The sequence below is a fragment of the Mesoplodon densirostris genome, chromosome 2, assembly GCF_025265405.1.
Source record: "Mesoplodon densirostris isolate mMesDen1 chromosome 2, mMesDen1 primary haplotype, whole genome shotgun sequence".
In the NCBI taxonomy this organism is placed as follows: Eukaryota; Metazoa; Chordata; class Mammalia; order Artiodactyla; family Ziphiidae; genus Mesoplodon; species Mesoplodon densirostris.
This window is the reverse complement of record NC_082662.1, coordinates 77,456,649-77,472,696: the sequence shown is the minus strand read 5'-3', so window position 1 is coordinate 77,472,696 and position 16,048 is coordinate 77,456,649. Positions and strand designations below refer to the sequence as shown.

Sequence of the window (16,048 nt, the reverse complement as noted above, 5' to 3'; positions counted from 1 at the left end):
CAAAATTGTTATCTTCTCCCCACTCCCCCCACTTTCTACCCTAACCAAACTTACACTTCCAATTTGTTTTTATATTAATGCTGTCATAATTCCACTGGTTACTTACTAACAAAATATCCAAGAAAGTCAGAACTTTCATATTGCAAAGGAGTTAAGTGCCTAGTTACCAGTGGATACATTTCTAGATCTTACTTGTTTTCTGTGGTATTTTAGAATGCTAACCACTGATTCCTTTTCATATTTTCTCAGCCACATTGTTATTACTCCAAAAAAATTTGGAAAGTGTTTTCTTACAGGGCAGAAAAAGAAAATAAGCATAGAAGGTGCTGGAGAAAGAGAATCAATACAGGCTACTGATAAGATGAAGGTGATTATTGGAGCAAGGTCCTGAAAGATCTTTGCACTTAAAACTTCAGAGTCATCCTTTAAACATTGTTCTTTTTTTCCATCTTTAGTTACTTAATTGTCAAACATTCCAAGGAAGCCCCCACCTCAGGACCTTTGCAGTTGCTATTTCTCCTGCCAGAATGATCTTCCCCAAGTTATTTTCATAGCCTGCAGTCTCAGCTCCTTCAGATCTACCCACATGTCACTTTAGAGAACCTTCTCAGACCCTGATCTAAAGTGGAGCCCCCCACCTTGGACTCCTCCTAGTCCCTTAACCTCCTTTATTTTTCTTCATTACACTTGACTACCTATAGTCATTTTATATTTTAATTTTATATATCTATTTGCTTGTTTATAAATTCAGGGATTTGTCTCTTCTCCCTACTGTATCCTCCGGGCCTAAAACAATACCTGGCTTATAGTTGGCACTCAGTAAATGTTTGTTGAATGAACAACAACACACTTTGAAAGTCACTTATCTATTAAGTCCATACTCCTCAATTTGACATTCAAGGTCCTGTACATTAATACTTTAACTTAGTTTGGCAGTCTTTTATGGAAAAATAGGATCAAAAAGTAAACTGGGGACAGATCATGGAGTACCTTAAATATAGACAGAAATTGTAGGGCTAGAGCTATGGCTTTAGCTTTAGTATGCCCAGTGGAGCTATAGATCCTCATGGAGTGTGAGTCTTCTCTCCAATCCTGTGGATGTGTCCAAGAGGATCAGGGTATGCACTTACCCTAAGGGCACCCAGGAAGAGAGTCCTGTTTACAGTAAGCAGGGTTTTTTTTTTCTTTTTTTGCGGGGGGGCGGGTTCTGGAGATTTTTATTTCAGAAGGTTTTTATTTACAAAATCAATTTCTCTAATAGATACAAAGTTATGCAAATAATCTCTTTGTCCTTGACCTGTTTTGAGTTTTGCTTTTGAAGAATGGGTCAGTTTACTCCAAAGGTGTAGAATTTATGTGTGAAGAGTTGTTTCTATCAATAGTAGTCCCTTATTTTCCCTTTAATGTCTCAGCGGTCTGTAGTGATATCTTCTCCTTCATTTCTTTTTTTAAAAATTTATTTATTCAAATTTATTTATTTTTGGCTGCGTTGGGTCTTTGTTGCTCTACACGGGCTTTCTCTAGTTGCACGGAGCAGGGGCTACTCTTCGTTGCGGTGCGTAGACTTCTCATTGCAGTGGCTTCTCTTGTTGTGGAGCATGGGCTCTAGGTGCGCAGGCTTCAGTAGTTGTGGCTCGCGGGCTCAGTAGCTGTGGTTTGCGGGCTCTAGAGCGCAGGCTGAGTAGTTTCGGTGCACAGATTTAGTTGCTCCGCGGCATGTGGGATCTTCCCGGAAGTAAGCAGCTTTTTAATAGTATAAAGCTAAACTAAGCTGGCCTCAGATGGGGTACAATAGAAGATATTGAAGCCTACGGGACTTCTTCAAATCAGCATGTTGTATTGGGAGATTTGTATCACTGTTTTGTATAGAAATCTTCAGCGACTCCTCATTGCTTATTGATTCAAATATAAACTCCAGTCCTTCACGTTTTAAATCCCAGTCTTTTCACAATTATTTATTCATATAGAAATACTAAAAAAAATACTCCATGTAATCACCAGCTCAGCTAAACAAACTAGTTTTTTTCATTCTTAAGTATCTTTTTTCCTGCTTCTTTACCCTCTTCTCATACTATGCCTCCATCTAGAATTTCTTTTAGAGTATGATCTCTGACTGTAAAAATAATATCTTCATTCCCTTTACAAACATGTGAAAGCTCTCTCCCTCCTTTGATCCCTTTAGCCCTTAACACACAATATCTCTTCCTATTTTATAGTTATTTATATAATTTACCTTATCTCATAATGTGGATTCCCATAACACTTAATGCAGTGCCTTTTTCACAGTATATGTTCAGTTAATGGTTGTAGAATTAAATTAATTCCCTTGCAAAGGACTTTAAGATCTTCCAAGGACAGTTATAATTAGGCAAGGAACATATACTGTACTCTTTCATTAGAGAATGACTTTTGCAACTAATGCTTCTCCGTAACTAATTACTGAATTAATATTGATAGCAACATAGCTGAGAAGTTTTAAATTTACATGAACATTCCCAGCAGCATTTTCTATTCCTTTTCTGTGCCCCTTGCCATCTTTCAGCTGTCAAGCAGGTGCATAGCGGGGAACAGTGCAGTCAGCATTCTTTTTCTAATAAAGTGATGAGAAGAGTTCCATTTCAAAAATATAAAACTTAGGAAGACTGTTTGGACAAACAAACCAGCCACTTTAAAGTTAATTTAGAGTTGTTTTTAGAGTAAATCCTGGATTTCTGCAGAGTAAAGGATAAGGTAAACAAAATACTCAAATTACAAACCTATACTACAGCTACCTCAACAACTGAATCAGCTGTTTTTGTGGTCATCTGATTTACTATTTGGCGTTAAATCTTGAAAACACTGGCCTGATTCTCCCATGCAAATGGGTTCATCCATATACTCAGCTGTATTCTTTACTGTGTTCATGGCACAGAAACAAGCAAAAGGAGTTTTTCAACTAAAAAAGAGTCCAGTGTCTCCATTTGTAAGGATGCATAACAGTAAAAAAGAAACATTTAAAATTAACAACAGGATATTTTTTCCATCTCTAGGGACCAAGAGGACCAGATGGTCTCTTAGGAGAACAAGGTATACAGGGTGCCAAGGTAATCACTTATTTTCTCATTTCATACACGGTTAAATATTTTTGAGCCCATATGTCCTACCTGTCTAAACACTGATGTATTTCCTTATAAAAGTATGGTTCTAATTTTTTTCTTAGTCTAAGTATGAAACATACATAAAGTTTTTACTACACACACAGAAATGTATTCTTTTTATTACTGAACTATGTATTTGATGTCTTAGTTTTTGGTATGTGAGTGTATGTTAGCGTGTATAAGACCATAATTCACATTCTGATTAACTCACCTGGTATTGATTCTTGTTAGGGTGAAAAAGGAGATCAAGGAAAAAGAGGGCCTTATGGTCTTATTGTAAGTAGTAAAATATTTCACATTAAAGATAAACATATAATATCTTCCGTTTTTCTTGGTGTGTGATTCATATTTGGGGAGGGAGTTGCTTGACCCAGGCATTTTCTTTCTTATGTAGGGTAAGACTGGAAACCCTGGAGAGAGAGGAGTTCAAGGGAAACAAGTAAGTAATTAAAAATGGCCAAGCTAGAAGCAAATTTTATCCACTTTATTCTCTGATACAACTCTTGTTTAGTAATCAGTATTTTAAACTAAGAGAATACAAGTTCTTTTCCTCCTTCAGTCCTTGGGTCAGTCTTTTATTGAGGCAAATTGCTTACTCAATCTGGGCCTTTTTTGTACCTATCTATAAACCGGTGGTGATAACTGATACTTTTACTTCACCTCTGCTATCATAGTTTTTCTGTAAAATCCATTTCAAGATAAAGTGGTATGATGTCATGTAAATATAACAGAATATTAATAAAGCTAACATAAGAAACTTCTTTGAAGCTTCTTGCCTAGTTTCATTTTAACTCACCTTGAGTGTTGTTTGCACCCTTGGAGTGTGGAGCTATGTGTGTCATCATGTTTTCCCATGGCACTGCTCTAAGAGTTTTTAATACTATATAATGCTAAATATTTTCCTACCATCAAAAATCTCAGAATTATACGATTTCTTCTCTGGAACACAAGTTCTGTGGTTATCATCACTAACTGAGGGGGAGTAAAGTGTATTTTTTAAAAAAGAGAAATATATACACACACACATATATATTACACATATATACATATATAATTTTGAGCACATGAGCTTAAATGTATGGGTTTTTAATTCCATTTGTAATCATAATTTTAATGACATTTTGATTTGTCATATATATATGTATAATTTAAAGTTATTAAATTATATCATAATTTAAATATACTGCAACTGAAGAGTCAGAAAAGGAGTGGACAAAAATGTTTTAGCTGCTGTAGTAATCTGAAGAGTCAGAAAAGGAGTGGACAAAAATGTTTTAGCTGCTGTAGTAATTATCACTAATGTCACTGCATTTACTTGTTCCTCTATGAAATCTGCTGCCCCCTGCCGGTTGTTTCCCATACTAGCATTATATTTACCAATGGTCAAACCTAAAGTAGCAGAGACTTAAAAGAGAAAAATGACTGTATACAGGAAAAGAACTTGTGTGTGACATTATATTATTAATTGAAGTCATCGCCAAAGAACATTCCTTGAGTGTTAATATTCATCATCTAAGTTTCTATTATATCAATGTAAATGGTGTTTCTGGAGATTCTTTCCACTTTGCTACACTGTATACAAAACCAATATGTTGTAGTTGAGTGGAGAAATTTGGAATTTATCAGGTCCATTCCTCTTACTTTAGAAAAATGAGGCCAAGAGAAATAAAATTACTTACTCATTTTGTACATTGTTGACATTCCTTAGAGTTTTACCTTCATTTTCAGCCTATCAGATATGCATGGGTAAATGTAAAATTTGATATTTGATTTTCTCAATCAAATAAAAGTTACTAGAACCATTTTGTAACGGTAGCTTATGGCAAACAAGTTTCATAGACTACCGGAAGAGTAAAGTTACCTTAGTGAGTGACAGTAAATCATGAGTTAATACTAGTTGTTGAGGTTTACTTAACTTTATACCTACATTGTCTCCTCGGTCTCAATCAAACTGAAAGAGACTTTTGAGATCTGAGGGAAGCTTGGATCAATTAATCCAAAAAACACAGATGCCCCAAAGATTTGTTTGATCCTGCACGGTAATCTCAGCATCTCTCATCATTTATGCACTGTCAACAAGCAGGCAGTGCTGTATAGTAGAAAGATACACTGGAGATCAGATTAACCTTTGTTCTAGTGCACGCTCCTAATATCTGTATAGTCTTGGTTAGATTGGTTAGCTCTCTGGATCATATTTTCTTCATCTGTAAAATAAAGATGCATCTCTAAATTGTCATAATTCTAAAGCTAGGTATTACAAGGAAACTGGTAACACATATATACTCTGCTAGTCCAGATAAACAGGAGAAGTATATTTGTCTATGGGCCAACATTGTTTCCTATACTTGCCTTCAGCCACACGTATATCTGACTCAAAGGGCGAATCAAGAAGAAAGGATACGATTCATTGTGTTATTAAGGTGATAAAGCCTGAGTAACTTTTTAGTTTTCTAAATCTTATAAAAACTATAACAGCTCATACATTACTGATTTTTATCTAGATATTCTTTCAGTTGATGAGTTAAGGGTATTAGATTCTCCAACTATGATTTTGTATTTGTGTCTCTCTTTAATCCTGTCAGAGTTTGCTTTATGTATTTTGAAACTATTTTTAGAGTATTCACATTATGATTACTATGTCTTCCCAATCAACTGAGACTTTTATCATTACAAAATGTTCCTCTATATCTCTGGTAATACTTTTTATCCCTGGTAATACTGTTTGTTTTGAAATCTACTTTATTTGATATGTAAGTCTCTCTAGCTGTTTGCATGGCATATCTTTTTCATTCATTTATTTTTAAACCATCTGTGCCTTGATGTTTAAAGTGAATGTCTTAAAGTTAGATCTTGCCTTTTTATTCATTCCAACAACCTCTGCCTTTTAATTAGTGTTTGCTCCATTTCCACTTAATATAGTTATTGATGTGGTTGGATTTAGGTCTACCATTTTTACGGCTGTTTCTCTTCTGTCGTGGCAACAGTGGTGGTGTGCAGTGCCTTCTTTAGGCACTGAATGATTGTGAGAACGCCACTCTAACTTAACTATTCGCTTTTTAGCTCTACTTCTCATTATTACTTTTAAGTGGTTATTCCAGGTCGGGAGTCAGCAAACTTTCTCTGTAAAGTGCCACAAAATATTTCAGGCTTTGTGGGCCATATGGTTTCTGTCACAACTACTCAGCTCTAGTGTCATCATAGTGTGAAAGCAACCATAGATGGTATATAAAGGAATGAGCATGACTATTCAAAAAAAACTATTTAAAAATCAGGTGATGGTCCAAATTTGGCCCTCAGACTGTAGTTTGCCAACCCGTGGTTTAGGGATCACATTGTAACTTTCCACTGTCTACTTAGAGTTAATAGAGTAATACTTAACATAATTGTAAGAAACTTGCAGCCATAGAGACCTGTTTACCAGCATCCTGTCTTATATGCTCTATTTGTTTTATATCTATATACGTTATAAACCCCATATTGCAAAGTTAAAATTCTACTTTAATATAAATGAAATATAAATTAGAGATATTTAGGAGGAAAGTAGTGATTTTTAAAATTATCCATGCATTTACTATTTCTGGTGCTCTTCATTCCTTTCTATAGATGCACATTTCTAAGTGGTATACTTCCCTGCAGCCTATAGAACTTCCTTTAGATTTCTTATAGTCAAGTTCTTCTAGTGATGAATTCTCTTAGTTTTTCTTTATTTCACCTTTATTCTTGAAGGATATTTTCACTGAAATTATAGAATTATAATTATAGTTATAGAAATCTGGGTCAACAGGGGTTTTTGTTTGTTTCCATTCACCATCGTAAAGATGACATGCTATTTGTTTTTGGCCTGCATTATTTCTGATGAGAAGTCCACACATATCTTTATCATTATTCCCCTGCATATAATGTATTATTTTTCTCTGGCTGCTTTCAAGATTCTCTCTTTATCTTTGGCTTTCAGTAGTTTGACTATGATGTGTCTAGATGGATTTTCTTCACATTTATCCAGCTTAATGTTTGCTGAGTTTCTTGCATGTGTAAATTTGCCTTCACTAAATTTGGAAATTTTTCAACTTTTTTTTTAGGATATTTTTTTCTACACCATTTACTCTCTCCTTTCCTTCTTGTATTCTAATTAAATATATGTTAGTCATTTTGATTACCTTAGATACCTGGGGCCCTGTTCATTCCTATTTCAATCTTTCTTTTTCCTGTTTTTTTTTTTTTTTCCAATTGGGCAACCGGAATCTATCTTCTCTAACTTGTTAAGCCTTTCAATAAAATTTTCTTTATGATATTGTATTTTTAAGTTTTATTTGGATATTTAATTTTCAGCTCTATAATTGTCATTGGTTTTTTTTACAAACACTCTTTCTCTTCTGGGATTTCCTATTTGTTTATTCATCATGAGTACATTTGTATTTACATTATTGAGCATATTTATACTAACTACTTTAAAATCGTTGTGTGATACATAATAACATCTGTGTAATCTTGAGTTTGGTCTCCATTAATTGCCTTTTCTTATAAATATGGGAAATTTTCCCTGTCTGATAACTTTGAATTGTATCTTGAACATTTTGACTGATTCATTTTAGTGACTCTAAAGTCTGTTATATTTCTTTGAAGAGTATTGTTTTGTTTTTAACTTGGCAGGCAGTTAACTTAGCTGGTAAAATGCCAAGTTTTCTCTCCTCTGTGGTAGGTGGCTGCTGAAATCTCTATTAAGTTCTTTTAGCCTTGTCTGGGCTACTTGGAGTCTACAATACCAATACAAACCTTAAATGTCAGCAAGAGCTATAAGCAGAGTTTATATTTGCAATCTGAGGCTCCTCTCTGGCTCTTTCTTTCACCACTTTTCACCATCTATGGTCACTTCAAATTCTGCCCTAGGGTCCTCCATGCCAATAAGACTGAAGTTTCTATCCTACTTTATTTTAACCATCTTGTATGGCTTCTCCTCTGGCTAAAAGCCATATAAAAAAATCAGAAACTCACCTAGTGTCATTCCTTCTTTCAAGTGTAGACCCTACTACTCTAGTTCCTGCCTATTTTTGGTCTTTCTCCAGTACTTTCATATCTTTGCTTTTTAATATTTTATCTTGGGTTTATAGTTATCTCTATATAGATTGGTTTGATAGGAGCAACTTGGCCAATATTGGAAGTGGAAACACTTAGCATTTCTTCTTTAAATATAGTTTTCTCTGTAGTAACTCAGAATACTTGAGAAGCATTTATTTCATAATCTTTACAATACAAAAAGTATACAGTATTAACTATTCTTTCCCATTCTTCAGACAATGAAGCAGAATGCACACATTTTCATGATCCTACAGTGAAAGTGTGGCAATAGAAATAACATTTATATACTCCCTTGCTTATTCTCATAAAATGTCTTGATGATGCTCAAAACATGTTTATTTAAAATGGAAAGGCATTGAATGCTTGATTTCTCATGGAATTCAGTAAAAAGCAGTTTAGTGTAGTGGAAGAGCATGGCAATGGAGTCAGACACATTCGAGGCCAGATTCTGGTTCTGTCACTTATAGCTGTTTTGACTTTGTACAAATTATTTAACCTCTCTGAGCCTCAGTTTCCCTATCATTAAAATGAGATACCTTTTATAGTTGTAACAAATGATGCTCATTATGTGCTCATCACAGGCTCTCAATAAATAGCAACCACCATAGTCATTATCCTCCTGGTCATCATTGTCATAATTGCTGAGATGCATCATAGAGCAAGGAGTTGTACTACAAATAATGTATTTCAGTAGCATCTGGAAAGCCTTAAAGGGAATTTTTATTTTGTGCCACCTTTTGCTTTTCTTCTTCGTCTCCAATAAAAATAATTAGAATCCATTTAGGTCATTTCATAGCTTTGCCTAACAGCATTTATTCACGATTAACAGTATTACAAGTACATATTAAGCTTAATATTGTGTGCTAACACACTTTACAAAGCAAACTGGGCAGACATTATTTAAGGTTCTGAACTCTTGCTGTATGTTCAATTGATATACCAAACACAGAGGGATCCCTTATATTGATCCCTTAGTTTAGGAGTCCGGAGTACATGAGTAGCAGATGATTTTCATGATTGAAACATGGTCTTACTCCAATAGGAGTCCATGAGATTTTGCATATCTCCCTTTCCCTAACCAGACAATCATATGTAACTAAACATTGCATTGGTAATCATAACTTAGAAGATTCTTTGTTGCTAGAAATATTGAACGTCTTTACTTCTAATTTAATACCATATTTTTTAGATTTCAGTTTTAAGATAAAATGGTAATTGTGAACTGTTGTATAATTTCCAAACTTCCCAAGGTCAGTAATGTAGAAGAGTAGATGAAGCAAATAGCAAATAAACAAGGGCAGTATTTTATACATCTGTATTTATACATCTGTAATGTATTTTACAACATACATTAGTAGTCATCAGTGTCCAGCACACAGTACATGCTCAGTTAATCTTTAAATGGAAGGATCAAAGAGGACCTGGAATTTAATTTAGAGTTTTACATACCATTTTAGAATCCACCCCCATATCTAAGACTCAATTTTATGGTACCATAGGTGGCATGATGTAAAAATGGAGGAAAATAAAGAACATTGGAGAGGTCCAATTTGATCATTTCTGGTTATCTAGGTTGAGAGCTTTGTGCCTTCCCAGGTTATAAGGGCATAAGTCATACTTATTAATACAGCACAAGTATATTATTTTTGAAAAAAACTTTATATTGATATTAAAAGTATAAAAGAATCCAAATCTAAAATAATTATGGATGACAAATATTTGTCACTGTATAAGAGTGGAGATTAAATATAAAGAATACAGGTAGATATAAAGAACTCCTACAACTCAACAACAAATTAATAAACAACACAATGAAAAAATGAGCAAAAGGACTTGAGTAAGCATTCCTTTAAAGAAGATATACAGACGGCCAATAAATATATGACTATATGCTCAGTATCACTCATCATTAGGGAAATACAAATCAAAACCACATTGAGATACTACTGCCCATCCAGAATGACTATTATTAAATACACACACATGCCTATATATACAGAAAAAATAACCACTGTTGGCAAGGATGTGGAGAAATGGGAATCCTTGTGCTATGCTGGTGGGAATGTAAAATGGTGGAGCTGCTGTAGAAAACAGTATGCCTAGCTCCTTAAATGGTTAAACATAAAATTACATATAATCCATCAATTCCACTTCTTCGTATATACCCCAAAGAATGGAAAGCAGGGACACAAACAGATACTTGTACACCAATGTTTATAGGAGCATTAGTCACAATACCCAAAGGGTAGAAAACCCCAAGTGTTCACTGATGATGAAAGGATAAACAAAATGTGGTATATGCGTACAAGGGAATATTATTCAACCTTGAAAAGGAAGGAAGTCTTGACACATGTTACAAATGGATGAACCTTATGCTACATGAAATAAACCAGACACAGAAGAACAAATATTGTATGATTCCACTTATATAAGGTACTTAAAGTAGTCAAATTCATAGAGACAGAAAGTAGAGTCATGGTTGCCAGGGGAAGAGGGTAGGGGATAGGGGGTTATTTAATGGGTACAGAGTTTCAGTTTGGGAAAATAAAAAGTTCTAAAAATAGGTGGTGGTGATGGTAGCACAACAATGTGAATATACTTAATGCCACAGTACTGTAAATTTACACATACTATACACTCAAAAATTGCTAAAGTGGTGAATTTTATGTTATGCGTATTTTACCATAAAAGAAAAAACAAATAGAGGTAGACAGAAAAATTAGATGGGAGGATCTTGAGGGAAAGATGAGGTAGGGAAACGGACCAAAACATTTTCAAGCATCACTTTTTCTTCAAGCTTTGCCTTTGTTTATTCAGGGTTTACAAGGACCCCCTGGGAGTACAGGAGACAGGGGATTTGCAGGAGAACCAGTAAGTTTATCTTCATGTGTTTCTAATTGTGTTTTTTTATATATATAATGTATTTTACCTGTCTGTTATTATTGCCTTTTTGTGCTGTGGCTGGTATGTTTTGGAAATCAGCATGTGTCATGGGCACCTAATTATAAGAATGAATATTTTGCTGTGAATATAATTTTTAGTGCCTTCCTGGTTTCATAAAGTCAAATTTCGTCCTGTTTGTCTGGAACTGTTAAAACTTCACATATTTCTATTTTCAGCAAAGATAATTCAGTTTTATTAAATCTCAGAATTTTTTTTCTGAATGGCTTGCTGTTCGTATAATAATTATTACACTGCCCTCCCACACACAAAATCACATTTATGAGGGCAACTCTATAATAAAAGACCATATAGAGAAGCCAGACTCTACATGTAATGGGCCAAAGTGTGGAAACTTGACAGAAATGCTGTTAGATCAATAATTCAAAAAGTCACATCACCATTTCATAAATCTGACTCAGTTATAGAGTTTCCATGGAAAATGAATTGTGAAAATGAAATACCTTGCCATGCCTTATCTCTCACAATATATTCTTTATTGCCTATGAAACCATTCTTCTGGCTAATAGTATCAGATGTAATGTGCAGTAACATGCTTCTAAGATTTACAACACAAATAGGTTTTCAAACTACTGGGTTGATCTTATCCATCAGTTGACACAAAAGTTTATAGGTGGCTTCTGCGTAATTCATTTAGCTAGTAGGAAGTAGAAAATTCTAACAAAGAGCTCCTCTTACCAAACTGTGTTCATTTCCTCCTTTACATATTTAACCTATGGTATAAGCTCTCCAAACAATAGTAAACACTTGCCTATGGGTATAATTTTTCCAAATATAGTATCTTAAATGTGGTGTTGATTTTATCAAACTAAATTCTTCTCATTTTTCTCTGTTTTGTATCTCTTAACCTGCCATCCTAATTCTAATATTCATTTGATCATAAATCATGCAAATCTCTAAGTATTTCTTCTAAAGAGTCTGTAACTCCTTGAAGTCAGAGACCATTTTTTGCACCTTTACAGTCCTCTTCCCTGGTATAATGTCTGGAATGTTATATCTACCTGATGCATATTTGTTAAACAGCATTAACCAAAGGTCAGTTAGCCAAAGGTGTAATCATTCTGCCAGTAATATTAGATGAAGTGAAATGGAATTAAAATTAATCTTAAGAGGGAACACATTTAAGTCAAGAAAAGTGTATCAACAGGGCTATGGCAACAGCACAGACAATATCTTAGGCTTTATACAAGCAAAGATTTATTGTTGTAGTAATAAATGACTAAAATGGCTTAATAGCAACTAAAAATTGACATTCAGGTCACAGGGTCAGTGGGTCTGTTAAATAAAATATAAATCAATTCATAATGGATATAATGGGCTTTGTTTCACATATTTGAGCTACTTAGATCTGAAATAATATATAGCAACGAAACTATCCTAATCTGGGGTTAGGGAGACTTCCAGAGGAGGAGCATCTGAGTTGTGATCTGAAGGATGAACAGTAGTTACTTAAGCAAATATGGAGAAAAGTCATTCCAGAGAGAAGTCGTGAACTGGGAGACAACCCTACTTATTTATTTAAAGATCTAAAAGAAGGCCAGCATGGTGTGGCACAGAGAGCCAGGTGGGAAGTGAGTGCAAGATGAGGATGGAAAGGGAAGGAGGGGACAAAACACATGCAGCTCAGTAAGCCCTACTCCCAAAGATTTGTATTTTTATCCTAAGAACAAAGGGGTGTCACTGAAGGGATAAGGCTAGGTTTATGATCATATTACTGTTCTGTAAAGATCACTCAAACTAAATTGGAAGGGACTAAGAATGGACAAGAATAGCTTTGTGTTACACCAGTCCAGATAAGAGATAGTAGAACTGTTTATGATTAGCAGAAAGAAAGAGTAGATAGATGTAAAATATTCAAAAGGAGATAAAATAAACAGGAAATAGATATGCTATATGTGAAGTATGATTCCTAAGGTTGTGGCTTGAAGAATTAATGAGATAATGATATCACTCACTGAAACTGAGAATACCAGCAGAAATTTATGTTTGAGAATGGAAGATTATAAGTCAGTTTAGCTATGTTGAATTTGAGGTGCCTTTGAGAACTGTGAAGATGGCAGTAGGATGTGGAGCTCAAAGCAGAATAATATCCTGAAATTTAAAATATTGGAGTCACTGGTCTAGGGAAAAAGTATAGGAAAGAGAAAAGAACAGGATCTAAGGTTGAATTTTGAAGAAATGCTACATATGATTAATGTTGGTAGAAGAGGATGAAACTGCAGAGATGACTGAAAGAGGTAAGAGGAAAATCAGGTATATAAGTTTGAAGTTCAGCCCCAACCATAACGTACCTTAAAATCTTCATGACAATCTTAAATTCCTTTAGAAGTACATAAGCAAAAATATATATCTAGATCAAACCAGAAGTATAATTGACATGCTAAAATAAGAGAGAAAATGGAATCAATTAAAAGTCTTAATTTTCAAAAGAGTGGGATAAAAAGAATGGAAGACAAAAAAGAAAGAACAAGGGTAGCAAAAGAAAACACTAATAAATATAGTAGGTATGAACCCAGGGGTATCAGTAATCACTTACATGTCAGTGTTCTAAATGCACCAGTTGAGAAACAGAGACACAGAGTAGAAAGAAAAAGAAGACCTAACTGTATGTTGTCTTCAAGGAATCCACTTTAAATATAAAGGCACATAGGGCCTCCCTGGTGGTGCAAGTGGTTGAGAGTCCGCCTGCCGATGCAGGGGATACGGGTTCGTGCCCCGGTCTGGGAGGATCCCATATGCCGCGGAGCGGCTGGGCCCGTGAGCCATGTCCGCTGAGCCTGCGCGTCCGGAGCCTGCGTGTCCGGAGCCTGTGCTCCGCAACGGGGGAGGCCACAGCAGTGAGAGGCCCGCATACCGCAAAAAAAAAAAAAAAATTATATATATATATATATGTATAAAGGCACAGATATATTAAAAGTAAAGAGATAGATAAAATGGGCAAAGATGTACTAATACTAACCAAAGGAAAGCTGGAGTAGTTATATTAATTTCCAACAAAATAGACTTCAGATAAAGGACAATTATCAGGGATAAAGAGGGACATTACATAGTGATAAGTGTATCAATTCTCCAAAGACATAATAATGCTTAAAGTGTATGCATCTAACAACAGAGCATCAAATTATATGAGAGAAAAACTGATAGAACTCCAAGGATAAATAGACAAACTTACTATTTCATTTGGAGACTTCAGCACTTATCTATCAGTAATTGAGAGATCCAGCAAGCAGATAATCAGTAAGATTATAGTTGAAGTGAACACCACCATCAGGACACTGGATCTAGTTGACACTTATAGACTGCTTAATCCAGTAACAGCAGAATGTACATTCTTTTCAAGTTCACATGGAATATTCACCAAGATAGACTGCGTTCTGGGTCATCAAACACACCTTAACAAATTTCAAAGAAAAGATATCATACAAAATATGCTTAGTCCATAATGGAATTAAACTATAAATCAATAAGAGAAACATAACTGGAAAATCTCAAACTATTTTGAGATTAAACTACACACTTCTGAATAACACTGGTTCAAAGAAGACATCTCGAGAAATTTGAAAAATATTTTGAACTAAATGAAAATGGAAATACAACTTATCGAACTTTGTGGGATGCAATGAAAGCAGTGTGTAGAGGGAAATTTATAGTATTGAATGCATATACTAGAAAAGAAGAAAGATCTAAAATCAATAACAAGCTTCCACCTTAGGAGACCAGAAAAAGAAGAGAAAATTAAATACAAAATGAGCAGAAGAAAGTAAATGATAAAAATCAGAGCAGAAATCAATTAAATTAAAAACAGGAATGATAGAGAAAATCAATGAAACAAAAAACTTATTCTTTTAAAAGATCAATAAAATTGGTCAACCCCCCTAGCCAGGATCATCAAGAATAAAAAAAAAAGAGAGAAGACACAAATTACTAATATTAGAAATGGAAGAGTGACCTTCACTACTGATCCCATGGACGTTAAAAAAGGCAATAAAGGAATACTATGAATAACTCTATTCTCACAAATTTGCTAACCTAGATGAAATGGACAAATTCCTTGAAAGATGTAATCTACCAAAACTCACACAAGGAAAATTTGATAATCTGAATAGGCTTATATTGATTAAAGAAATTGAGTCAACGATTAATAACCTTCCAAAACAGAAAACACCAGGCCCAGATGGTCTTACTGGTGAATACTGCCAGAGATTTAAGGAACAAAATGATACCCATTTTCTACAATCTATTCCAGAAAATAGAAACAGAAGAAATATCTCCTAACTCATTCTGTGAGGCCAGCATTACCCTAATACCAAAACCAGACAGAGCTATTACAAGAAAAGAAAACTACAGACCAGTATCTCTCATGAACATATATTTTAAAATCTTCCACAAAATATTAACAAATTGAATCCACTAATATATAAAGATAATTATACACCATAACGAACTGGGATTTATCCCAGGTATGTAAGGCTGGTTCAACCTTCAAAAATCAATTAGTATAATCCATTACTTTAAAACTAATGTAGTATTGACAAACTAAAAAAGAAATTATATAAAATAGGTGCAGAAAAATAATTTGACAAAATACAATACCCATCTATGATAAAAATTCACAGTAAACTAGGAGGAAAGGGGAACGTGCTCAGCTTTATGAAGAATATATTTTAACAGCCTTATAGCTAACATCATACTTAATGATGAAATGCTAGATGCTTTCCCCCTAAGAACAGGGAAACAAGTAAAGAATGTCCCTCTTTTTTAAAACTCCTGTTCAGCATTGGGCTGGAAGTCCTAACTAATGCAATGGAACAAGAAAAGAAAAGAAAAGACTGGGAAAGAAGATATAAAATTGTCTTTTTTGCAGATGACATAGT

At 34.4% G+C, this 16,048-nt stretch overlaps 1 protein-coding gene across 4 annotated transcripts in view; it reads left to right on the top strand.

Annotated features, from left to right (window-relative positions):
• Positions 1-16,048, top strand: part of COL24A1 (collagen type XXIV alpha 1 chain) — a 404,516-nt gene that overhangs the window by 254,320 nt on the left and 134,148 nt on the right. For all 4 annotated transcript variants that reach the window (XM_060090037.1, XM_060090036.1, XM_060090035.1 and 1 more), the window contains exons 29-32: positions 3,030-3,083; positions 3,369-3,413; positions 3,532-3,576; positions 11,031-11,084. In XM_060090037.1, coding sequence (XP_059946020.1) covers positions 3,030-3,083; positions 3,369-3,413; positions 3,532-3,576; positions 11,031-11,084 — 198 coding nt within the window. The remainder of the gene's footprint in view (positions 1-3,029; positions 3,084-3,368; positions 3,414-3,531; positions 3,577-11,030; positions 11,085-16,048) is intronic.